The following is a 22,735-nucleotide window of genomic DNA, read 5'->3' as shown; positions in this document are numbered from 1 at the left end:
AACGGCAACGGCCTCAGGGAGCTTCTCGGGATTTTCGTAGAACGCCTCCACAAACGGGATCAAGGCGTCCATGATAGTTCGGGAGCCCGCTCTCGCGCTCGTGTACCTGCACAGCTCGGCAAGGCCCTGGTGCAATGCCTCGGCAAGCATCTTCGAATACGCCAATCCGCCGGCGCCACCAGCGAGCCTGTCCAGCGAGGTCGAGACAGCGTTGAAGAAGATGGCGTAAATCGCTCCTGAGGTACCGCCCATGGTTCCCTGTATGACTGAGGCCATCTGCCGGAATGCGACCGTGAGGTCGACAGTCTCGGGCGATAGGTTTTCGGCATAAGCCATTAACGCTGCTGGAAAGTCAGCATTGCATCGACTCGCGCAGTTTCCCATTAAGAGGGCTGTACCGTTGGCTCCGGTCAGGAGAGTCGTTCCGCAATCTCCATCCCCGGCAATCGTGTCGTACTTTGTGATCATGGGCTCATCTTGCCGTACCTTTTCAGTCACACCCGAGATGACATTTTGCAGCACCTGTCGAGGCACTACGCCCAACATGCTGTCAGCATTGTACCCCTTCAACAGCAACTGCGTTGGCTGAGAGTTCACTTACGTGGTAGCTTGAGAGCAGCATGACCCTCGGCCGCATGGCCCGCGGACGCTGGCACCGAGTCAAGCCGCCTATCTACTTCTTCCTGCGAGTACCCAAAAGCAGCTTTTGGCCAAGCTTGTATACAAGTGGGCGCGTCAAGCAGGGCTTCTAGTTCGGAATCTAAGCCGAGGATCGTGACAGAAAAGCCAGGTCCGTTCAGTGCAGTGACGAAGGCGCCGACGAAAACGCGACGGATTTTGTGTATCTTGGTAGCGAGTTGGCGAAGCACCTCATCGGCTACGATGTGCAACTCCAGGACACTCAGACCACCCAAGTTGTTAACCATTACGGCAACCTCGGGGAATCGAGAGGCAACAGACTCGTTGCGTGTTGGTAACAGCATGCTAAGCAACTTGGTCACGGTTTCGTTCAGCGAAGTGAGTTTTCCACGCTCCGCCCCAGGTTCATTATGAATGCCTATATCCGGACCGGCGCATCAGTAACTGACGCGGATAGGATCCGAAGTGCTTTGTATTCATGAGGACTTAGCCATGCCGTATTCAACAGTATCAGGATCGAGCCCGAGCTGGTCTGCCCGTTGAGGTACACTGCATCGGTCGAGGCTCACAGCCACGGTTGAGAGCGAATCTGCAGTCTTCTGAGCGACGCGTGTGACCTCATCAAGGCTCAGGCTAGCGGACAGAAGTGTCAGCGGCTACCCCTTGTTCAAAAACACCTACCCAGCATTCGTACCCTTTAGCTGCAGCTGCGCCTGCAATCTTGTGCACGAACACGGTCCCAGCCAGTCCTCGCCGGCCCACCAATTCGTTACCGTTGATGGACACATCGTCCTGGACGAACACGATGCGGACGTCTCGCCCCTCTGCCTTGGTTTGTTCTGCTGCAAGACCGAAGTTGAGCTTATCACCCGTGTAATTCTTGGTTATGAAGAGGACTCTGCCCAAGTGAGAGCGGGTAAGCGGGACGTTCTCCTGGCTCAAGGAGGCCGAGCAAACACGTACCCAAGCGGCGCATCGATAGCCCGGATGCCAGCCAAGATTTGCGGTGCAGAAGGCGACGCAAATATGTTGCCAGCAATGGCGACGTCGAGCATGCCCTCTCCGACAAAGCCCGCATGCGCTGGCTCGTGGCCGGAGCCTCCTCCTGAAACCACGATGACTTTCCGCTCGCCAGTGCGCAGTTGCCGATACAGAACTAGCCACGGTTAGAATCAGTATGTTCTTCTATGGGGATAAGGATCCGCCTACCTTTCTTTTCTGGTATCAAACGCAGAGACTTGTCGTGTACAAGCAGGCTTCGCAGCAGCCGCACGACAAGGTTGTCGGTGTCGTTGATGAAGTGCTTTCCTGACGGAGCACTGCCATGTCAGCCATCCAGTTCGACAAGTCCAGTTGGATTTCCATAAAACCTGTAACGCACCAATTGTCATGTTTGATGTCGAGCTGGATTGAATTCAGATGGAAGACGCGAACGTTGATTTGCGCCGAGCCACTCTCAGCTTATGACTTTTTGTGCATCTGCAGGAGACCACTCTGTGAACCGCCTAAGGATGCCATTCTCCGTCCCCATCCGTCTGGGTCACGACGGGATTCTAGACTCATGAGCACTGTGCCAGGCTTTCAATTCGCCGTCGTGAACTCGACGCTGTCGGAGGCATTTTTCCGTTTTCAGCAATTCACGACTTAGACCTCCGAGGGACCGACCGTTCACAGATGCCTTATCCCCACGGCTCCCTCTTGAACCAAAAAGGCAAGTGGAAGCGCCGCGCCACTGACCCCAAGACAGCGGACCAAATGCGGGGACCCCACAGTGGGGACTGCGTTCCATGGGAGAAGCATCCGGGGTCTTAAGATGTCTGTAGCACGGAGTTTTGCGATGTGCCATGGCTGTTGCGCTGCCGCATCATCACCGAGCCTCCTGCATATAAACTGCGAATGGAGACCCAAACTTTCCATGTCGGGACAGGGAAGCACGACCTCCCAAGTCAACCATCCTCGCATCTTGCTTCATCCGCCTCAATTCCTCCAAGATGACCATGCTCACCGGTAAACCGTTACACTGGGCCATAACCACCACGGCAGGAGCTGGTTTCCTGCTGTAAGTCATACTCACTTGTGTCACAACAAGACAATAAGAGCTAACATTTCCTACAGTTTTGGTTATGACCAAGGTGTCATGTCCGGTCTCCTGACCGGAAGGGCCTTCACGGCGCAGTTTCCAGAGATCGATACCACGGCTGGTGCGGGCGGTAGTGCATCGCTGCAGGGAACCGTGGTTGCTATTTACGAAATCGGATGCTTTTTCGGCGCCATCCTCGCCCTGTTGATCGGGGAGAAGATCGGCCGGCGCAAGACCATCATGCTGGGATGCATCATCCTCTTCATAGGAGGTGCCCTCCGGGCGTGTGCCTATGGAATTCCCCACATGATTGTTGGACGCATTGTTGCGGGCCTCGGCAATGGCTTGAATACGAGTACTATCCGTACGTTTGCCGGCAACTTAGAACAGGCCCTCAGGACTTGCTGACAATGGAACAGCTGTGTGGCACTCTGAACTCATGCAGGCTGATGTTCGTGGCAAGGGTGTAAGTCGAGACCATCATGGCGTCACAGGTGGAGGAATCAAGAGGTTAACTCTTTGGTGGCTTAGTTGTCAATCGAGCTTGCTATTAACATCTTTGGAGTCATGACGGCTTATTGGGTGGATTACGGCATGTCGTTTGTCCACGACTCCTCTGTCCAGTTCCGGTTTCCTCTGGCCCTGCAATGCTTGTTTGCCGTGGTCACGTTTGTGGGCATCATGCTCCTCCCTGAATCTCCACGCTGGGTACGCTGCTATTCTACCTTCTCTCATTCCCGCTTCTTGTCGTCGATTCTCATTTCTAAACTCATTCTAGCTCATCGCCCACGACGATCTTGACCGAGCCCGTCACGTACTATGGGCTTTGCTTCCAAACGCAAAAGAAACTGACACCAACGACGAGGTTGTCAGGGAGGAAATCTCTGACATCCAGCACGCCATCGAGGAGGAAAGACTGGCGGCTCAGGGCGGAAGTTTCAAGACCCTGTTCAAGAACGGCCCCCAAAAGTTCTTTTACCGGACGATGCTCGGTATCGGCGGCCAGTTCATGCAACAACTCTCCGGCATTAACCTCATCACGTACGTTACTCTCTGTCTGTCTATCGATTGCTCTTTTCTAGCGTTTGCTGAGATGCCTCTTAGCTATTACGCCCCGGTCATCTTTGAGCAATCCGTGGGCATGTCCCATGAACTTTCACTACTCCTTGCTGGCTTCAACGGCGTTGCCTACTTCTTCTCCTCATTGATCCCAATATGGATCATTGACCGGCTCGGACGCCGCAAGCTCATGCTCTTCGCTGTTGTCGGACAGGGAGCCTGCATGGCCGTGCTCGCGGGGACTGTTTCAGACGGAGGCCACGCTGCTGGCATTGTTGCTGTCGTCATGCTATTCCTGTTCAACTTCTTTTTTGCCGTCGGCTTGCTTGCCATCCCCTGGTTGTGTAAGTCAAACCATTGCTCCGAGGCGAACGAGTTGTTCTGGGCTAGAAGGTGGTTCTTGCTAACAATCGTCCGTTACAGTACCCGCCGAGTACGCTCCTCTAGCCATCCGGACCAAGGCTGCTGCCCTTTCCACCGCGTCGAACTGGATCTTCACCTTCCTAGTCGTCGAGATCACTCCCGTCAGCATCGCCAACATTCAGTGGCGGACGTACATTTACTTTAGTGTTTTCAACTTCTGCTTTATACCGCTGGTCTACTTCTTCTACCCAGAGACGCGAAATCTTTCTCTGGAGCAGATCGACAGGTTATTTACGGGCGAGAAGGTTAGGCTTCACTGGTCGCCGTCGATGGGTTCAATAGGTGATGCTGCCAACCGCTCTGGGTTTCACGCGAGACACTCAAACGTAGCAGATGAGGCGTCTGAGAAAGCCAAGGCTGAGAATGAGAATGTCTTGGTGTAATGTGGGATCCGAAGAAGGCATGAATGGTGCTTGCCTCATATGGCTGGGAACTGTTGAATACAGCAGAAGGCAGTGCTGCCATCTTCCTGAATATGCATCATGCGAACCCGATACTGGGTTTTCTGTCACCCCAGTTCCCTAGGCAGCAGAGTTCCCATTAATTCGGGAGACCTTGATCGGCATCGTTGTCGAATCTTTGTCGTCATGTGGTAGAGCATCGTTGGCATGTCGCAGAGCTTCGTCTCACGTCACGGAGCTTCGTCGGCGTAATGTAGACTTCGTCGCCATGCCATGGAGTTTCGTTGGCATGGTATGAAAGCTTCGCCGGCATGTTGTGGAGTCTCGTCCGCACGTTTTGTTGTAACTCTACGATCCTCCCTCCTTCTCAAACAGACGCCAGCGCGATATGGCGGAGGAGGGAACGCATTTAAAGCCAGCATCAGTATCCATGATCCCGTCGTCAACTGCAGTGACCCCTTCTCAGTCCGCTCAACGGGCTGTGACAAAACGTCTCGTTTTGGTTTGGGTACACTTGACTTCTCGAGCTTTTCTTCGGCTGAACCCGAGCATATCAGATTTGTAGCCTGCCGGGAACTTCCAGTCCAAAACAATGAATCGGATGGGCTCCTCCATTTTGTGCCGCCTTGGCTATCATGCTTGTCCCCTTGAGCTCGGCCAATCCGGGGGTTTCGCCAGCCATGGTTCAGCAAGAGCTGGCGCCCAACTCGTCTTTTAATCTCGACAAACACATCTGCACCCCGAAACTTGTACCGGAGCTGCATGTCGTGCTCCTGGTCGACGCCACTGGGAGTATGGGACGCAGCATCAATCATATCAAAGCGAATCTGTGCACGTCGATCAACGCCGTCGACGAGGTGCACCCGAACACGCAGTTTGCTATGGCTCCTTTCCAGGATCTCAAGTCCCATCTGGAACCTTTCACTGTGGTCCAGGATCTGACAAGCGATGTCAAGGCCCTGCAGGAAGCGGTCGACTCCTGAATGCCTCGGGCGGTGGCGACACGCCAGAGGACTGGACAAACGCGCTCAACAAAATCTCCACAGGTGCCACCACGTTGCGCGAGGGCAACAGCCGGATCATCGTTCTTGTAGGCGACGCGCCGAGCCACGATCCCCAGCGGTGGACACTCGCAAGCCGATGTTACCGATGTCTTGAAGAAGGCGAGCATCCGCGTCCTCGGCGTCAAGGTCGGAAGCCTTGATAGCAAGGGGCAGGCCACGCACATAACCGAGGCCACCGGTGGCACCATGCTCGGCTCCGAACCCGACGCTGTCACCAAGCGATTGTTGACGGGCTCACGAACCTCGACGTCGTCATCAAGCCCGAGGTGGTCTCATACAATGCGGGTTGGCCGTTCCATTCGCCCCGACGGAAATCCAAGTGAGCAGCGGCGCCAGCGCCACGCTCATCGAGACTTTCGAGCTAGCCAGCAACGTTACCGATGATCACGCCACCCTCAGCTGTTCCATATGCTTCTTGCTGAACGGTGCGTCTGGCGGCGATGCCTTCGTCCAGAAAATCGAGGTGGCCGGCAAGCAACCCGTTGCCAGTTGCTTCACTTGTTCGCCTTTCCCCGGTCAAAACAAGTGCCACAAGTCCACCGTTTGCAACCCGCCGCCGTTTGGGAACATGTGTCTGGCGGCGCCCAGGAAAAAGGCGGATAACGCAGCGGACGATGATGTCGGAACGCAAAGGCAGGTTAACTGGCTTGGCCCTAACCAACACCGCGTCGCCCTCAAGCCGAGTGTATCGGCAAAAACCGACTGCGGTGAGACGACGGGGCCAAAGGTCTGCGACGAGATTCCCATTGCGAAGTGCGAACCCAAGGTTTCGGATGTTGTGGTCGAGAATTAGCATGGGTCATGTCGTGATGGGCGCGAAGGAGAGCTGTAGAACCGGCAAACCACTGCCTCCACGCATGCGCTGCGTGGCATATGCGCAGCTCTGCGCCCTTGCAGAATGATTTCCCAAATTCCCATGTGTTTCTAGGGTACCGGGCAAGTCCTAAGCGTGGGAATAGGAAGGCTGATTTGGAGAATGTGGCCCAACCAAGGTAATCAAGGACAACTTTGGCACTTTAGGAATGACCCAGGAGCATGCCGGGAACTACCGTCAAGCAACCATGTCAGGGAGTTGGAGGAGGAACTTGAAGCCATGATGGCGAGAACCCAACGTACTTCTTATTCTTGAGTTCCACCGTGCTACACCCGGGCGTGCCGAGCAGTCCAAGTTAACGGAAGTCGGCGACAAAAGTCTACGTGTTGAGTCCTCTCAGTGTTAGCCTGCTTTGCTTGCTATGCTGCAGCCGAGTCCATCACGAGACACACCGAACGAAATGAGGGTAATGGATAGCGGCTTTCCATGGGTCCAGTTATGAGAAGCGGATCCCAAGCCAAACACTATGGTATAAGAATCAGTCACTAACTCGTAGCGATGGTTCAGAGATGCTGGCGCACTTATCCTGCCGAATCACATTTTGGATCCAACCTCCGCCATCAACCGGCCCGTCGTTACCCATCCTCACTGACATGAGCAACCCGGGTCCCGACTCTGTTACTGAATCTCGCCATGACTTTTGTCTGGCATTCCACCCCCATGGACAGGGCACCACGATGCTCCTCACCGCTGCGGTATGTATCCGCCGGTTGAGCTGCCAAAGTTGTCCCCATCCTTGGAACACCTAGGATCCCGGTCTCAAAACCATAATCCCCCAATATTATCTCCACGGACTGCCGCCACTTCAGTACTTATGTCTCGTGCTGTAGTCCTTGGGACTGACGACTAGACCGCGGCCTTTCTTGGCGCCTCGGTAGACCGTCTCGACGATGTCGATGAGCTCCTGCTTGTCCTCGAGCACCCAGTTAAGCTTGTTGTTGTTACCGGTACCGAAGTCGCACATGATGTGCTTGTTGCGGAAGAAGAACATGATGGAGCACGGGTCGTAGAGCTCGTACATGGCGTTGAAGTCGGGGACCTGCGGGGTGTTAGTCTCACAACGGCACATCTCATGTTTGACAAGGGTGGATGGTGGAGGCGGACCTGGTCAATATCGCAGAGGTAAATGACGGCAAAGTTCTTCACGCGCTCGGCTATCTTGAAAAGAGCCTCATCCTGGCGCATGCAGTCCTGCTGATCATCAGCTTTGATTTGGTTGAGAGTGAGAGAATGTTCCACTTACGGGATCATGATCGCGGCCGAAGCGGATAACGACGACGCGTTCTTCCTCTGCGGCAGAGAATTAGTGTCTAGGCGGGCGAGTCTTGATGGAGGCTGATGAGCGAGGCGCAAGAGACGATGGTTTGGAGCGAGTGACACTCACCTGAGAGGATCGCTTGGTCGACATGCCAGCCCGAGGGCAGGTGGGGGAGCAGCACGGAGCCCATGTCTACCGTGTACTCTTATCCTTGAAAATGATATGTCTGTGAAAAGTGCGGTATGAGATGGGCGTCTGAAATGGGTTGAAGATGTTTTGACGTCCAACAAAATGTGGTGCTTTGAGGCTCGGAGTGATGTGTCCGAGAGATGGTTCCAGATAGCTTGGCGCTTGCAAACGGCCTGGCCCAATGACGACTGTGTGGAGCCGGCCCTCAGTAGCGTACGGTTACCTTACCGTAACAAATGCTGTGATTAAGGTACCTACTAGTTCTGATTTCATCGTGAAAATTGGATCTCATCAACAACCGCATTTGACCGGCAGAACCGAAAGACCATAATGGCCTCACAAGATCACCTCGCATCGCTCTGCAAAGTGGTGCTGAACAACCTGGAATACCAGCACGACTGGACACAACTACAACAGCACACTCGGGCCGGCCTGTCCAGGCCACTTCTCTACGGCCTCCCGCCAAAGCGACTCTACGTGCACCCGGACGAGCAGATCGACATCATCAAGGCGGAAAAGGACCGCGGAGAGCGTATACCCCAGGAGCCCGAGGTGGAGTGGGTCCTCCCGGTGCATCTCTCTGAGAAGTGGTCGCCTGCACAATTCGCTGCTGTCTTTGATGGCATCGAGGCTATTCCGCCTGGTGGTGCAGAGCAGGAAGCGTCTGAGGGGGAGGAGAGAGAGGAGCAGTGGAGGCTCTGGAGAGGGCCGAAGCGTGGGAAGCGGATTCTGCTCGCGACAGTCCAGGACGACTCGACTGTTACCTACTACTGGATTTTTGACGGGCTGGTGAAGCCTAGGCAGAACTGAGCTGCTCTGGTCTCAGCCCTAACGCCTTCAGGGCCCTCTGTTTCACTAAGCACTAAGCTACTCCGGTATGCCGGGGAAGCAGCAGGGAGCACAGCATTCTGCCTCTTCCACAAACCTGCGGCGCCCTCATTTCCATATCAAGGCTGGAAGACGACCTTCTGCACCTTCATCTGGTCAAACAGATCGTAGCCCTCAACCGCTTCAGTGAGCCGCATGATCTTGTCGAACATGAAGCTGATATAGTCAGCGCTGTGGCTTTCTCGATGGTCCGGTCGGCTGCCTACCTGAACTTTTCTTGGTTCTTCGCCAACACGGGCAGCGCCTCGGGGAAGATGGACCGAACAGGACAACGGCCCATCTGAATTCTGAGGTTTTTCCTGTGACTGGGTCAGCCAATGCACAGGGCAAGAAGACAGAGAATGGAAAACCTACCCGTACGCCTCGTTGCCACTCCAGGGAATCTACCAGCTATTAGCAGCACCTTCTTACAACCGGCCCAGGAGAATTCACCTCTGCGTTGTGCACGCCAATACTGCTGATAACCCCAAACGGCCTCAGCAGATCAAACGCCGTCCTCAGCGCCGGGCTCAACCCCACCACCTCAATCACCGCATCCGCGCCCCTCCCTTCGGTCACGTCCTTCACCCTCTGCGTCATTTTCTCCTTCCCCTCGGCAAAATTCAACGGCTCCGCCCCCAACTGCCTCGCCAGTTCCAGTCGCGATGGCACACTGTCGACCGCAAACAGATGCCTCGGCCGGTACTCCAACGCTGACACAATAGCACACAGCCCAACGGGGCCGCACCCGATCACCACGACCGTCGCCTCGCTCGCCTCCTGTTGCGGCTGCAGCATGCCAAACGCGTTCTTGGCGCCAAAGTAGCCCGTAGGGAAGATGTCGGCCATAAGTACCAGCGCGCGGTCGTTGATCTCGGCGGGCGCTTTCAGGACGGTGCCGTCGGCGTAGGGGATGCGCACGTACTCGGCCTGCCCGCCGTCGAGGGCCGCGCTGCCGAAGAGGAGGCACTTGCTGCAGCGCGCTGAGGAGCCGTGGGTGCAGTAGAAGCATTCCATGCTGCGGTGGTGGGAGTAAGTGAGTGGCTTCAAGGCGATGAGGAAGGGGGACCACAAAGCAATCAGGAGGAAACGTTACAGGGGACTCACCAGGAGACGGTGAAGGGTGTTACGACTTTGTCGCCTGGGGACACCGACTTGACTTCGCTGCCGGCTTGGACGACGGTGCCGACGAACTCGTGGCCCATGATGAAGTCGGTTGGGGACGGCTGGTGGCCACGGAAGACGTGCAATTCTCTGCAGACAAATTTGTTAGATACCCTGGTCCAATGTAGGGCCAAACCCCTGAGATCGGACATACGAGCCGCATAGGGCCGTGGCCTGGACTTTGACGATGATGTCCTTAGGGTCTTGCACTGCATATCCTAAGTTAGCTTCAAGTTATAGGATATTACGATCCGGCTGTATCTGGGCAACTTGCGCTTTGGAACGGGTCGTTCCTCAACTGCGACCTTCTTGGGTCCGTGGAAGACCACGGCCTTCATGGTTTTCGGGAGTTCGGACATGCTTGGCTGATGTGTTTGATATCGACAGCGGGACAGCCCAGGTTCAGCAACGGTGTCTCGGAGAATAAATATCTTTGATGAAAGCAGGAAAACAGATGTAATCAGCCCGGCGGTTAGTTATGGAGCCAGATGGTTGTTGACGGTTTCACAGTTTGTAAGCTACTGTTGATTATATCGCTTCTGCTCCAAGGTGTTGATAATCGGGGTCATTTATTAGTGATGCCATCACCCCGCTGCGCATCTCGGTCCCAGTGCGGGGACTGCACCCGACACGCGGATAGACCGAGGCAGAGGCAGGAGTAGACCGACTAGCGACGAAGGCCGTGAATGTGCCGAGGTGGACCCCCGGAGCTAGCTCCGGCAGTCAACTTACTGCTACTCTGTAGACTTCAAGAGGATTTGAATGGCGGGGGCCAGATTGTCCCAACACCTTTCAGTTTGTTGAGCATAGCTCCTAACTATTGCGTGGAGCGGCATGCTTGGCCTTACCACACAAGATATCCATCCATGTGCATCCTTCTCAGCGGTTCAGCCCCATTACAGTAAGTGAATGTTCTAGGCCCGACTGTTTTAGACGCTCTACGGCCGTCTTGAGACCGGCACACAAAAGGTTTACAGAGAGACGACCAGATTTCAGCTTTAGTGAACACAGTTGACGGGGCACCTTATGAGCGGCTCGAGCAGTCCCATGAACCATTCCATGGTAAAGCTGCTCAAAACCTGGATGGTGAGGGGATGGTGAAACTCTGCCAAGAAGAGGAACAGGACAAGATTAGGGCTACCAACCGACCAACTACCTCAATTTGGTCTTGAAGAATGTGGCCCTTGACGATGAGACCTAACCACACCTGCCAATCCCCACAAGCCATAGAGTCAATGGCCTAACGGCCTTCAAGAGACAGCTCGTCGAACTCGAGTTTTCCGGTTACTACCGCGGCAGTCGGGCTGCATTACAGAGTGGTCTCACTGAACTGGTAATTCGTGCCACGACCTCGGAGCTGGACTTCCCAAGCGGTATTTGAAAATGCTTTTTGGGCGGCTTCTTGAGCGTTCTTTCGCCAAGTAATACTCGTCTGTGCGATATCGTTAAGGCGGAGGGGACGCGGCTACTTGGCGAGAAGCGCGTGGTGAAGGCGGATTGGGCGTTGTGACATTTTCGCTGATTTGGGGCCATGGTCATCTCACGTCTCTTTTCCGGGTGATTAGAGAACAAGCTATTCCGTATAGAGATTTGTGACCCGTCATCCGTCGCAGCTATGCCATCCCGTGCTTCCCCATCTTAGTTGCACTGGATTCGAGAGGGGCATTGTGAGGCTCACCCGGGGTCGCACACACTAACTCTTGTCTGGGGGAAACGGTTAAACCTGAAATCGATCATCGCATGGCGTCTGCCCAAGGTACACGTGCTGATATGTTGCCCAACCAGGACGGTCGTCCCACGATGGGGAGCGATAACAAGTGACGCACCACATTTCGCGGGGTTTGGGTAGGAATCGTGGTGCAAGCAGAGCCCACGGGCGAATCTCACCGCCGCGCGGTGCGGTGTAACCATTTTGATGCCCTGGAAGCCGAGAGCCAATCCCCCATTCGCCTCATTCTCGGACTTTTCGCCCAAAGTCTGTCGATGCTATTGCCCCCTCAGTCTGCGGCAGAAAAGCACCTGCATCGATTCCGGCGCCGAGGGCATTCTGCATGTTACAGCGGACGAAGATGACAAAAATCGGTGAGCTGAGGAAAGCTGACCCAACGAAGGGCGTGAGCCCTCTTCACCGAACAGGAGAATACACAAGACGGCTTGGCCTGGTTCGCCGCTGAAGCCCACACTACTGCAGCGGGCAGTGAGATTGATCTCGGCAGAACGCGACGTGCCGTCCCTGCAAGCGGGAGGGTCAAAGAGACTTCTGCAATGGGAAGAAGTTGATGCCCACCGCGTCCTAGTGTTCCTGGCAGTCCCTGGCACTGAAACAGGTTCAAAAGCTCGGGCGGTTCGTGTTCTTGCTGGTGGGAGAGGAAACTTCTCTGGGCACGGAAGCGATCTGAGGTTGCAATGCGAGGGTGTCAATGTCCCCCGCTGGCACTTGGCTCAGAGAGGGAAGGTTGATGCAAGGATTGCGGACTGACCCGTACCAGCATGAGGCTGAGTCACTCTTGGCCCCAATGGGAGCTTAGCTACCACCCACAGCCCATCCATGATGCATCCCACCAGTTGCCGGCTGGGGCAATTCGGCTACCTGGCTGCAGTTCAGGTCCGGGACGAAAGGCTCGCACCAACAAAGGGGCTCGATGCAAGTTCGGCTGCTTTTGTGTTTGTATCTCTATATATCGGTTTTGGCGCAAACTGCATCGACAACTTCATGAAGCTGGCTGTTGTTCTCGGTCAACTTCCAGCGTCCCGTTCCTGGATCGACCCAGTCGCATGTCACCTCCGCAATCAAAGTTCCATGCGGGGGCTCCAACCATGTCGGCACCCCAGACGGAACGGACTCGTCAAAAGATTTCTCCATATCGACATGGTGATACGAGGTGAGATATTGAGCGGGATTTTGGTCGCCTCCTTGATTTCCGGTAATAAAGGGGCCAAACGCCCCTTTTTACCTAGGCCAAGCACGAGAAAGATCGGATGAGATGAGACGAAGCTGCACACGCAAGCCTGCAGCGGAGTCGGATTGACTGGGACGATGTGGCAAGGAGTCGTATAGTAGTGCAAGCCATGACTCTGAGGCACGCTCTACAAAGAAAGGGGAGAGATCTCGACCAGAAAGTGCCCAAGGCCCCAGCATCAGCTCGGCTGTCGACGGACTTGAAGGAAATCTGGGGGAGTCGGTACACTCATGCGCACGGGTCGGGTGTTGACGTTAGTGGAATTTTTCAAGATACGGTACTCTACCTGCCTCACCTTAGTAGACTCACCGTACACGTAGATACACTACCTACCACAAGCGCACCAACGTGTTCGTGGAATGGTTACCATGAACTTCAGGCTGCCGAACCGCAAAATTCAGCGACCGAGATGTTGCCAATGCAGTCGAGGAGCGGCGCATTTGAGTTTCCCGATGACGGGACACTAACAATGGCACCCCACCCCTTCCTCAGCCATGCTCTTTCGTAGTTCGTGCCTTCCAGCTGCTCGACACTTCTCGGTTTCCCACATCGATCTCATCTGCTACCGACTTGCTTCCATTCCAGGTTCTTATCAAAATACTGATGCTTGGACCTGGCACGGTACCTCTCGAGGACGGCATCCAACTTTCCTTCATTCCCCTTAAAAATCCGTACCTTACAGATCACATTACTCCAACCTTCCTCTGTACTTCTGGATTGCTGCGGACCAAAGAGCCTCATCCGCTCCCTTGGGCAGCAGCAGCACCACCACCACTTCAGCAGCAGAACAAGCAGCTTTGTTCGGAATTTTACTGTCGCACCTGGACGCCTCATTCCTAGCTCCGGCTCATATCTCGGCTCACCTCCTTCAAACGTGAGAATTTACCGCGAGTGGTGAGCACCTCGTCGGCAAGCAGCATTTCTGTCACACGCGGGCAACCAGCGGCGGTCTTGGACGGTCTTGGACTTGACACCAGAGCCCCGGCACCCCTGTCCATAGCTGGTGGTTGTTTCGCCCAGACACCAAGGCAGTGTGGTCCCCCGGCCAGCCAGTGAGTCTTGAGATCCCGCCTCCCGCAACTGCAGCTGTCTTCCCCGGCCCATCGCTGGCCTCGGCCAAGGTCAGGGCAGGCAGGGCCTTGTGCCGGCTGTTGGTGGCTGCGTGTCGTCGAGCCTCCGACCCTGACAACCCACCGGCTGCAGCAAAACTTCCATGAGCCGCAGCTTTTCTCGACGGTAGAAAACAGTTGTTCGACCTTCCGTCCAATCGAGGAACGTCCATGTTTATGTTTGCCGTGCCGGCCCGGAGTCAGCTTACACTGAGGATTCCACGCGACTCTCTCTACCCTGCTTCATAGGTGGCCCGCACTCCCTGTTCTAACCCCTTCCACCCTTCGGTGCCGACCAACCCCAACCGTTACGATCTTGAGCCGCATTCTTGTCAACGGGACCCCAGCCCCGCTCACTATCCCGACGCATTTGCAATTTACGGTCCCCGGATCAATCAACCTGTCACGAGATTGTGCTCCGTTCCTCTTTCTCCCAGCGCCACACTCAGGCACCTCCCTCCCTTTGGGCCCGTTTCACCCTTCCTTGGCTGGCTCTTACATGCCCGCTCCCCGCCTTTCCCGCTCTTTTGCTTGACTGCACTGCTGTGCCCAGTCACCTTCCATCCCGACCCCTTGGTAACCCAAGGACAAGCGCCTGCACCGGGCTTCCTGGGGAAAGCACAAGCAACCGTGGAAGTCGGAGGCCGCTGTTTAAACCGACGACGACGAAGGGCAGCAGGCCGAGTGGGGTTCCGGGGCCTTGTTCCCTCGACCTTCCGCCGGAGACTCGGCTACCGATGGCGAGCTGACTGCACGACTGCTCCACGAGTCAAAGTGAACAGGTAGCCCTCGAAGCTATGAGTACGGCGGCCGCCCCGAAACTTACACAAGCCCCGGTGAGCGACGTGTACGATCCTGATGACGTATTCCCCAGGGACAGCCCGCCTCTGGAGCCGCTCCGCCTTACGCTGCGACCATCGCCAAGTCCGGCTCCCACGCTCTCCTCGTCTCCCGTCAGCCCCCCCCCCAGTCCCGGTAACAAGAAGGCTGGCCGTCGGAAAAGACCGAGGCCAAGCCAAGGCTATGCCGTCCTGATCGGCCATCTTGACGGACACAGGCGCGAGACTGCGGCCTACGCCGATATTGAGCCCTTGACATCCGAGACCGAGGACACAGAGGACGCTGCCCCGGATCCTGTCTCGCCCACTGGCGCATCTCCCAGCGGCCGCCCGGTTGGCGGGAACGGGGACCGTGATCGGCTAGGCGGAACAAGCGGAGGACAGACGACGGCTCATAGGATGAAATCAGGCTCACCTCCCGACGAGGACATGGGTGCCTTCGATCTGAAATCTTTGGCGGCTGGCGCCCTCGCTGCGGTTACCGCGCCGCAGCCAGAGCCCAATGCAGGACCAACACCACCCGTGACCGAGAATGACGTTGTAAGCGGGAAACCGCAAGCAGCACCGACGCCTTCGATGGCGATACACACGAGGCGAGAAGAACACCCGAAGGGCGAGCGGGATGCTCCGCCCGCGTTGCTTTCTCCTTACAGTCCCAACAGCATCTACTCGCCCCGGGAACAAGGCGCTACGCCCCTATCCGTGAAGACCGATATGAAGTCGCCGACTGCCAGCATCCATTCGAGCACCCATAGTGATGGTCTACCGCCGATACAACTCAACTCGCCGAAATATGAAACCAACGGACAGACGCTGCCGTCCATCAGATCTCAGCTCGGAGATATCCCGCAACTCGGTAGCAGTCATGCCGCAGGAAACGGGTTGAGGGGCCCACATCACCCATTTCCTGGTTCTCCCCCTGCTGCTCTGCCGCGTCTCCCGTCGCTGCACCCTCAGATCGTGTCGCCGCCCATGCCACCAGTCGATCCATATCGGGATCCGCTTTCTCCTGCTTATCCGCTAGCTGCCCCAGCCCTGAGCCCCAGGTATTACTACCCCTCAGCAAATGGCCTGCGCCGGTCACACGACTATACCAGCACCTCGCCGGAAGCCACGAGCTCGCACCAAGCCGGTTCTCCGCCTGTAGCAGGTCTAGACAGGGTGGGCATCGATGGTATGACTATCCAGACAATTGGGGTTTACGTCTGCAAAGTCCCTGGTTGTACCGCGCCGCCATTCCAGACGCAGTATTTGCTCAACTCACACGCAAATGTTCACTCGTCGGCGAGACCACATTATTGCCCAGTCCCAGGATGTCCCCGTGGCGAGGGCGGCAAAGGTTTCAAGCGCAAGAACGAGATGATTCGGCACGGCCTTGTTCACGAATCCCCAGGCTATGTATGCCCATTCTGCCCTGACAGAGACCACAGGTATCCCAGACCGGACAATCTTCAAAGGTAAACCACACAAAGCACCTCTTGGCGTTGCTTCGTGACCTTGGACTAACGGAAGCAAGGCATGTCCGAGTGCATCACGAGGATAAAGACAAGGACGATCCTCAATTACGCGAAGTCCTCGCACAACGACCCGACGGGCCGACCCGCGGACGCAGGCGAAGAGGCATCACGGGTTGATGCCATCGCTTTTATCTTGCTCTCAATGTCCCTTCGTTTGTTATTTCGCACATACTTGCCGCTTCTTCTGTTGTCGTGACCCTCGTACGGATCACGATACTCATTTTTCTCTTTGTGCGCAACGGATGCGTGTGTGTGTACAGAACGTCGCACAGCGAGCGTGGGGCCCGGTCGTTACCATTGTATCCTTCTCAGGCTTGTTATGATGCTTGGATTGCTCTTTTCGCCCGCTTCTTTGCGAACCACATTCCGTTTCTTTAAGCGGTCTGACGGCGTTTCATGGAGAGCTGGAACTCTGGGGTCTTGGTCGGGATCGGAAAGGAAGAATCGGATTATTTTTTTTTTTGGCGGGGAGACGGCTGCCTCTCCCGGCGGCTTTTGCGTGTTATCCTGCTGTTTGTAGCGTGGGTGGTATGATACCGTGGGCTGGTTGGCGTTTCGCGGCGTGGCTTTTCTGACATTGCGCCATATGCCAATTCCTCTGCCTGACTTGCAGATATGGTGAACAAATGGAAAAAGGAAAGGGAAGGAGGAAGTATGGAAAGAGAATCTCGACTGAATCATCATATTTCCCCGTGAGAAGTTTGGAAGGCGTTTTTGAACAAGGGTGTACCGACAGGGCAACAAGCAACATTGTCTCGTTCCCCCAACGAACGGTGATAGCTAAGAGGGTCAGGACCAAGGCAACAGACAGGCCTTGAACAGAGGTATCTCTGTGTGTTGTGTGGGACCGATCCTATCCAGCGAGACCAACCGTGGGGGGAGAGCGTCTTCTGTACTGTCTGAGAGACGTGGTTGAGACACAGCCATTGCATAGTAGGTTCGGCCTTGGTTGGTTATGCGATGGAAAACACTGCTTCTTGCTGTCCAGATGACTCTATCACGATTAACCTCACTCACTTGACAACAGCCACTTGATCAGTTCTCGACCATGTATACCTCATGTATTTATCCCCTATCCTCAACTTGGAGGCTTTCTTGAGGACGTCATATGACTGCCAGACCGAGTAACATCGCCTTAGAAGACATCACCGTCCTCTCGTGTGAACTCAATCCTCATCCCCATTCTCCCACCCGCCCGCCTGCACTTCCCCATCACTCAGCACCTCGACCTGCACCCCGCCTGCAACACCACCACCGCCGCTTGTATACCCAACCCCACCACCCCCAATCCTCTCCAAAACAATCCAAAGCCCGCCCCTGGCCCTCACAACCTCAGGCTCGACATCCACCTCGCCCGTCCGCAACCCCATCGCCGCGTCAGCAAATTCCCCGTCCCGCGACATGGCGAGCACGGTCCGGTGCGCTCCCGTGCCGAGCTCGAGGCTCACGCGCATCGCTGCCGCGCCCGAGGGCGCCCGGCTGGTTGTGGTGGTGGCGTCTGCGGCGGTGCGCGTGACGGCGTTCAAGCGGGTGAGTCTCGCCACGCTCAGCTGCGCGCGCAGGCGGGATGTACCACCGGGGAAGTTGACGGGCGTGGCTGGATTGGTTGGGGGTACGGGCGTGCGCAGGCGGCCTGCGCCGTCGGAGGGGAGCGGAGTTATGGAGTGCGAGGTGGAGGTCGAGAGGGTCAGAGTGTAGCGGGCTAGGTGGCCCGGTTCGAAGGTTGAGAGGATTAGGGTGTAGGAGCCCGCGCCGAGGAGGGGGTGCGAGGCGGAGGTGCAGCCGCGGTGGTATTCGCTGCTTGCGCAGAGGATGTCGCGGCCGGAGAGGGAGGTTATGCGCTGGTTGGTGATGTTGGCGGTGCTGGTGGTGGTACTGGCGGTGAGAGATGGGGAGAACAGTACGGCGACGTGGAGGGGGAGGTCTCGGGCGTCGGTGCTCAGGACGAGGGATAGGGGCGAGGGAGCTGAGAGGGCGAGGAGATATTGCGGGTTGGTGAAGTAGCTTGGGTGGGAGGCGCTGCCGCCTGCTGTGCGGCGGGTCCAGGCGCCGGTGAGGGAGGTGTTGTGGGAAAGAGGATGAGCGGCTGGGGCAATGGTGAGGGGTTGGTAGGAGAAGAAGGAGAGAGTGAAAGAGTAGGTTGGGAACGGGAGCTCGGTTTGCGTGATGACGAGGGTTTGGGGGGTGCCGGCTGTCGAATTGTAGCGTAGCAGGGTGTTGGGGCTGTCGACAAAGGGGGTTTGGTGGAGACGGCGGCTGGTATCGGGGAGGGGCACGCGGGTGCCTGGGGGTGAGCTGGCATATATGGCGAGTGCCATGAACCCGAGCTGCTTGGAAACCGTGGCCAGCGAGGCTTGACCGCCTTCTCTCTCGGCTTTGCGCTGGCGCAAGATGTCGAGCTCGCCATCCTGCCAGTGGCGGCTGAGGAGGACCCAGACAGGGTTTCCGGAGGGTGACAGCACGCTGTATTGTGGGTTACGCGTGAAGACGAGCTCCTCCGTCTTGTCAGGCATGTCCCATTTGAAGTGGTGGTCTTGGCGGTATGGGAATAGCGCGGGATTCCAGTTGACGTAGAGCGACTCGAAGTGTTGGAGGACGTCTTCAAACGCCATCCAGAACTGATTGGATGCACCCTCGGAACCCGAACCAACTGTGTGCGCCTTGAGCGTGGCCGAAGACCCGACGCCGGTCCATACCAGGCTGTCCACCCAGGGATTTTTGATGAGGAGTAAACGAGAGCCGTCCTCCTTTTTCAGGCTGATGACGGCATAGTCGTGCTCCCTCACCAAGCCTGACGCCTTTTCTTCCTCCGGTAAGATATTCCCAGTTCCCAGGGTCAGCATAGCATTGCCTTCGTCGTAGGCTTTCTTGATCCTGTTCCATGTCTCATCCAGTTCGATTTCGTCACTAAGCGGATTAGGACATGTGTTCGCCCCTCTATCTTCCGGAACTACTCACCTCTGGAGGAAGATTTGCTCAGGAATCCAGCCTGTCAGAGCAAGCAAGTCGGTCCCTGAGTTGCTGCCAGGGAAGTCGTAGCCACCCCGGATCTTCAGATAGGCTTTCTCAACCAGAGCCGGCCAGATCAGCCTGGGGTTGCGCCGGTCGACGACGTATAGAGTGCGGTCGGTGTGGGAAGCAGGCAGGCGGTCATCAATGACGACATGGCGCCAGCTTCCGTTGAAGTACATACGAAATATGTATTTTCCATTCTTGGAAACCTCGGGTCTGTTGGTGGTGCGGTCAAAGGGGTACATGAGTGACCCCAGCAGCTATTTCGGGCGCGTGTTAGCCAGCAGTCAAGAATCTGGGTCCGAAACAGAATGCTCACCGAGTCCTTTGTAGGTCCAAGATGGCGAGCCGCTGCACATAAGCTCGCTACAACGGAGCAGTCCGTGGCCAGGTCCTGTGCCAGATCCATGTCTGCTTGGGCGGTCATGAGCTGGTCCATAGTCCCGGGCCCACCATCTTTGACCCCCGTAAGTTCAGAGGGACGCCGCCAGCCGGCAAAGATGGATTGCTGTTCCTCCGAGAGGGAGAAGGGTGATGAGTCGCTTGGAAAGGAACAGGTCAGCAGAGGACGCTGGCGATGGTTCAAAAAGCAGTTTGCACCCACACGTATTGCTCTCCGGGACCGCCGGCAGTCGAGAAGCTCTCTGAACCAGGGGCTGACTCCCACGGGGGAAACACGTGGCCATGCAGACGTGAGGCTTTCAGCAGGATTGTCTTCTCGGCGGTTGTCAGCGGCCGAGTGGACTTGGGGGCGGGCGGCCGCGAGGCGGCATCGGTGCCCTTGGCAGTCGCTTTGAGCCTCTCTCCGAGACCGATGAGCTCGACGCACTTCTTCCTGAGGCGTTTGCGGTCTTCGGCTGTCTTTGCCTTGCCGGCTGCCTGCATATACAGCTCGGCAGCGGCAATAGCGTGCCTCAGGGCGTCCTCGCCCTGTGTTTGCGCCAGGCGGCGCTCATGTTCCTGGTGCAGGAGTAAGAAAAGTTGTCTTAAGAGATACACGGTAAATATCGATGTCTGCTACCGAGCGTCCTCACCAGGGCTTGAGCCTCCATGGATAGTTAGGGCCGAGAACGTCAGGTCGTCATCGGACAGGTACTTTTTCTGAGTGTTTGAGACTTTCGATCACACATGGATCCGCGAGTGCCTCATGAATTCGCGCGCCGTTTTCCGTTCAAAGGGTTTCAGGGTCGATAACGCGGAACACGATCCGTGTGTAGCATGTAATGAACGCCGGCGCCGTTCAGCTGAACCTGATCTATTGGCGATGTTTACAGTGTACTTTGTACAATACAAGATCTCATCTCGATGATGATACTAACGAGTGACACTTGAGCCTGCGATTGGTGGGGAACCCGGGCAGTGCTGGAGGATGCAAGATAACGTTAAGTAAGCGGTACGATATGCCTGATGGACTTGGACCTGAGTTCAGGTTCGAGACATTGGAACCCATACGAGAGACTTCGGAAATGCACAGAACGCCATCACCAACTAAACCGGTGACAGGTCAAATAAGGTTTCTCAGGTTCCAATCTTGGTGCTTTTCTCCTCGAGAGCGGAATGTCCACCCGCTTGTGTGGATGGATCCAACTCAACTGGGTGCGGGGCAACGAAGGCTCGCAAAATCAGCAAAGGAGCGTTATCGGTATCGTGCCGGAGTTCTCGACCACTGTGGGAGCCGAGGCTATCCTTCGGCTGTCACGAGCGCGCTGTCGACGTGCCGCAAATCTGCCAGACCCGTCCTCGGCTGCAAAGGCCGTGAGCACTAGTTATGGCGTTGCTATCTCTCTCGTACATTGTTGCTCTGTCTCTTAAGCCTGAGCTTGTCTGTCTGTGCTCTGATCCTGCAATTTGGTAGATTCATTCGTTCCCGGAGTCGCGGTCTCGCACAGTTAATCTAGCACTCACGTCACCGACGCAACTGCCGTCATTAGTGGGGGTTACAGCCGGCATCTCGGTTCACGGATACCGTACTCCCAAACTCCAGCTTCAACACATATTGCTCCCGTCGCTTGACGTTAGGAATTTTCGCCAGAGCGCCCGGAGGTCCTTGCACGGGGACCAGAGGATATCACAATGGCCGCACAGTCGAAGCCCGCCCCAATTGGGCCCTGGGGCAAAGCGACGGCCGGTGCAGCAGGCGCAGTCCTCGCCAATGCGCTTGTCTACCCTCTAGACCTGTATGTGAAGCGTCTGTCCTTGGGCCCTCTGCCCTCCCAGGTGCTGACCGTCACGGAAATCTAGCGTCAAGACGAAGCTCCAGGTTCAAGTGAAGCCCAGCGGCGCCGCGAATACCGATGCGAAATCCAATGAGCCGCTGTACAACGGGACATGGGACGCCTTGTCCAAGATTGCTTCTGCCGAAGGTATCGCCGGCTTGTACGCCGGTATGAGCGGTTCTCTGATTGGTGTTGCCTCGACCAACTTCGCCTACTTCTACTGGTACTCGGTTGTGCGCACGCTGTACCTCAAGTCCGCCAAGGCCGCAGGCCCGCCGTCTACTGTCGTCGAGTTGTCGCTGGGCGCTGTCGCGGGGGCGCTTGCCCAGCTTTTCACGATCCCTGTCGCCGTCATCACGACCCGGCAGCAAACACAAAGTAAAGAGGACAGGAAGGGCATCATTGACACGGCTCGTGAAGTCATAGAGGGAGAGGACGGCATCACTGGGCTCTGGAGAGGATTGAAGGCCAGTTTGGTGCTGGTAATCAATCCGTCCATCACATATGGCGCGTATGAGCGCTTGAAGGAGGTTCTCCTTCCGGGAAAGAAAAATCTTTCGCCCTGGGAGGCATTCGGTAAGCCGGATTTCGACCAGGATCACCCACCGCGAGGAGAATTAACCTAGCCACTAGCTCTCGGTGCCATGTCCAAAGCGCTTGCGACCATCGTCACCCAGCCCCTGATTGTGGCCAAGGTCGGGCTGCAATCGAAGCCGCCCCCATCGAGACAAGGGAAGCCGTTCAAGAGTTTCGTCGAGGTTATGCGGTTCATCATCGAGAATGAGGGCCCTCTGAGCCTATTCAAGGGAATGGGCCCACAAATCCTCAAAGGCTTGCTAGTCCAGGGCATCCTGATGATGACCAAGGAGCGGTACGTCTTGAAAAGTTCAGGTATCGGCTGATGGAAACTGACTGACTGTATTGCCGCAGTGTCGAGCTCATGTTTGTCCTCTTCGTTCGCTATCTTCAAGGCCTGCGGTCACGGAGACTCGGAAGGGCTGGTGACCTGGCGGCTGCCGCCAAACTCGTAGCGCCTGTGACTGTCAAGTAACATTCAGCAACTC

At 56.2% G+C, this 22,735-nt stretch overlaps 9 protein-coding genes across 9 annotated transcripts; 5 read left to right on the top strand and 4 right to left on the bottom strand.

Moving 5' to 3' along the window:
• Positions 1-962: 962 nt before the first annotated feature.
• On the bottom strand, positions 963-2,300 carry N657DRAFT_645049 (DAK1/DegV-like protein). Its single transcript, XM_062792870.1, has 5 exons — positions 2,021-2,300; positions 1,849-1,947; positions 1,603-1,795; positions 1,334-1,537; positions 963-1,272 (listed from the first exon to the last, which is right to left on the bottom strand). Exons 1-5 carry the CDS (start codon positions 2,028-2,030, stop codon positions 1,116-1,118), a joined length of 663 nt encoding a protein of 220 aa, XP_062647269.1. The 5' UTR covers positions 2,031-2,300; the 3' UTR covers positions 963-1,115.
• Positions 2,301-2,630: 330 nt separating this feature from the next.
• On the top strand, positions 2,631-4,584 carry N657DRAFT_572822 (general substrate transporter; the record flags this gene model as incomplete). The annotated part of the gene is made up of 7 exons (XM_062788911.1): positions 2,631-2,698; positions 2,755-3,083; positions 3,139-3,185; positions 3,251-3,427; positions 3,498-3,760; positions 3,824-4,122; positions 4,202-4,584. 7 exons carry the CDS (start codon positions 2,631-2,633, stop codon positions 4,582-4,584), a joined length of 1,566 nt encoding a protein of 521 aa, XP_062647268.1.
• A 698-nt stretch (positions 4,585-5,282) lies between these two features.
• Positions 5,283-6,488, top strand: N657DRAFT_671640 (uncharacterized protein; the record flags this gene model as incomplete). The annotated part of the gene is made up of 3 exons (XM_062795602.1): positions 5,283-5,573; positions 5,697-5,932; positions 5,994-6,488. 3 exons carry the CDS (start codon positions 5,283-5,285, stop codon positions 6,457-6,459), a joined length of 993 nt encoding a protein of 330 aa, XP_062647267.1. The 3' UTR covers positions 6,460-6,488.
• An 857-nt stretch (positions 6,489-7,345) lies between these two features.
• Positions 7,346-7,988, bottom strand: N657DRAFT_573283 (4A/4B type thioredoxin-like protein; the record flags this gene model as incomplete). Its single annotated transcript, XM_062788959.1, has 4 exons — positions 7,346-7,579; positions 7,645-7,731; positions 7,784-7,830; positions 7,925-7,988. The coding sequence occupies 4 exons, from the start codon at positions 7,986-7,988 to the stop codon at positions 7,346-7,348; spliced, it is 432 nt and encodes a 143-aa protein (XP_062647266.1).
• A 259-nt stretch (positions 7,989-8,247) lies between these two features.
• Positions 8,248-9,035, top strand: N657DRAFT_645046 (uncharacterized protein). The gene has a single exon (XM_062792869.1). The coding sequence runs from the start codon at positions 8,318-8,320 to the stop codon at positions 8,795-8,797; it is 480 nt and encodes a 159-aa protein (XP_062647265.1). The 5' UTR covers positions 8,248-8,317; the 3' UTR covers positions 8,798-9,035.
• N657DRAFT_645045 (GroES-like protein) lies at positions 8,904-10,813 on the bottom strand. The gene is made up of 7 exons (XM_062792868.1): positions 10,293-10,813; positions 10,173-10,227; positions 9,962-10,108; positions 9,308-9,872; positions 9,230-9,258; positions 9,082-9,174; positions 8,904-9,031 (listed from the first exon to the last, which is right to left on the bottom strand). The coding sequence occupies exons 1-7, from the start codon at positions 10,354-10,356 to the stop codon at positions 8,935-8,937; spliced, it is 1,050 nt and encodes a 349-aa protein (XP_062647264.1). The 5' UTR covers positions 10,357-10,813; the 3' UTR covers positions 8,904-8,934.
• A 4,071-nt stretch (positions 10,814-14,884) lies between these two features.
• On the top strand, positions 14,885-16,548 carry N657DRAFT_559677 (uncharacterized protein; the record flags this gene model as incomplete). The annotated part of the gene is made up of 2 exons (XM_062787974.1): positions 14,885-16,383; positions 16,443-16,548. Coding segments are annotated over 2 exons (1,605 nt in total), but the record flags the coding sequence as incomplete, so codon positions are not given.
• A 1,061-nt stretch (positions 16,549-17,609) lies between these two features.
• Positions 17,610-20,507, bottom strand: N657DRAFT_655907 (cysteine proteinase; the record flags this gene model as incomplete). The annotated part of the gene is made up of 5 exons (XM_062794642.1): positions 17,610-19,350; positions 19,402-19,715; positions 19,775-19,997; positions 20,060-20,415; positions 20,490-20,507. The coding sequence occupies 5 exons, from the start codon at positions 20,505-20,507 to the stop codon at positions 17,610-17,612; spliced, it is 2,652 nt and encodes an 883-aa protein (XP_062647262.1).
• Positions 20,508-21,528: 1,021 nt separating this feature from the next.
• On the top strand, positions 21,529-22,722 carry N657DRAFT_573144 (mitochondrial carrier; the record flags this gene model as incomplete). Its single annotated transcript, XM_062788941.1, has 4 exons — positions 21,529-21,632; positions 21,697-22,247; positions 22,305-22,542; positions 22,602-22,722. The coding sequence occupies 4 exons, from the start codon at positions 21,529-21,531 to the stop codon at positions 22,720-22,722; spliced, it is 1,014 nt and encodes a 337-aa protein (XP_062647261.1).
• Positions 22,723-22,735: the final 13 nt, after the last annotated feature.

The sequence above is a fragment of the Parathielavia appendiculata genome, assembly GCF_033297405.1.
Source record: "Parathielavia appendiculata strain CBS 731.68 unplaced genomic scaffold N657scaffold_6, whole genome shotgun sequence".
Lineage (NCBI taxonomy): Eukaryota > Fungi > Ascomycota > Sordariomycetes > Sordariales > Chaetomiaceae > Parathielavia > Parathielavia appendiculata.
Note: the sequence above shows the minus strand (reverse complement) of the source record. Positions and strands in the feature narration are given on the sequence as shown.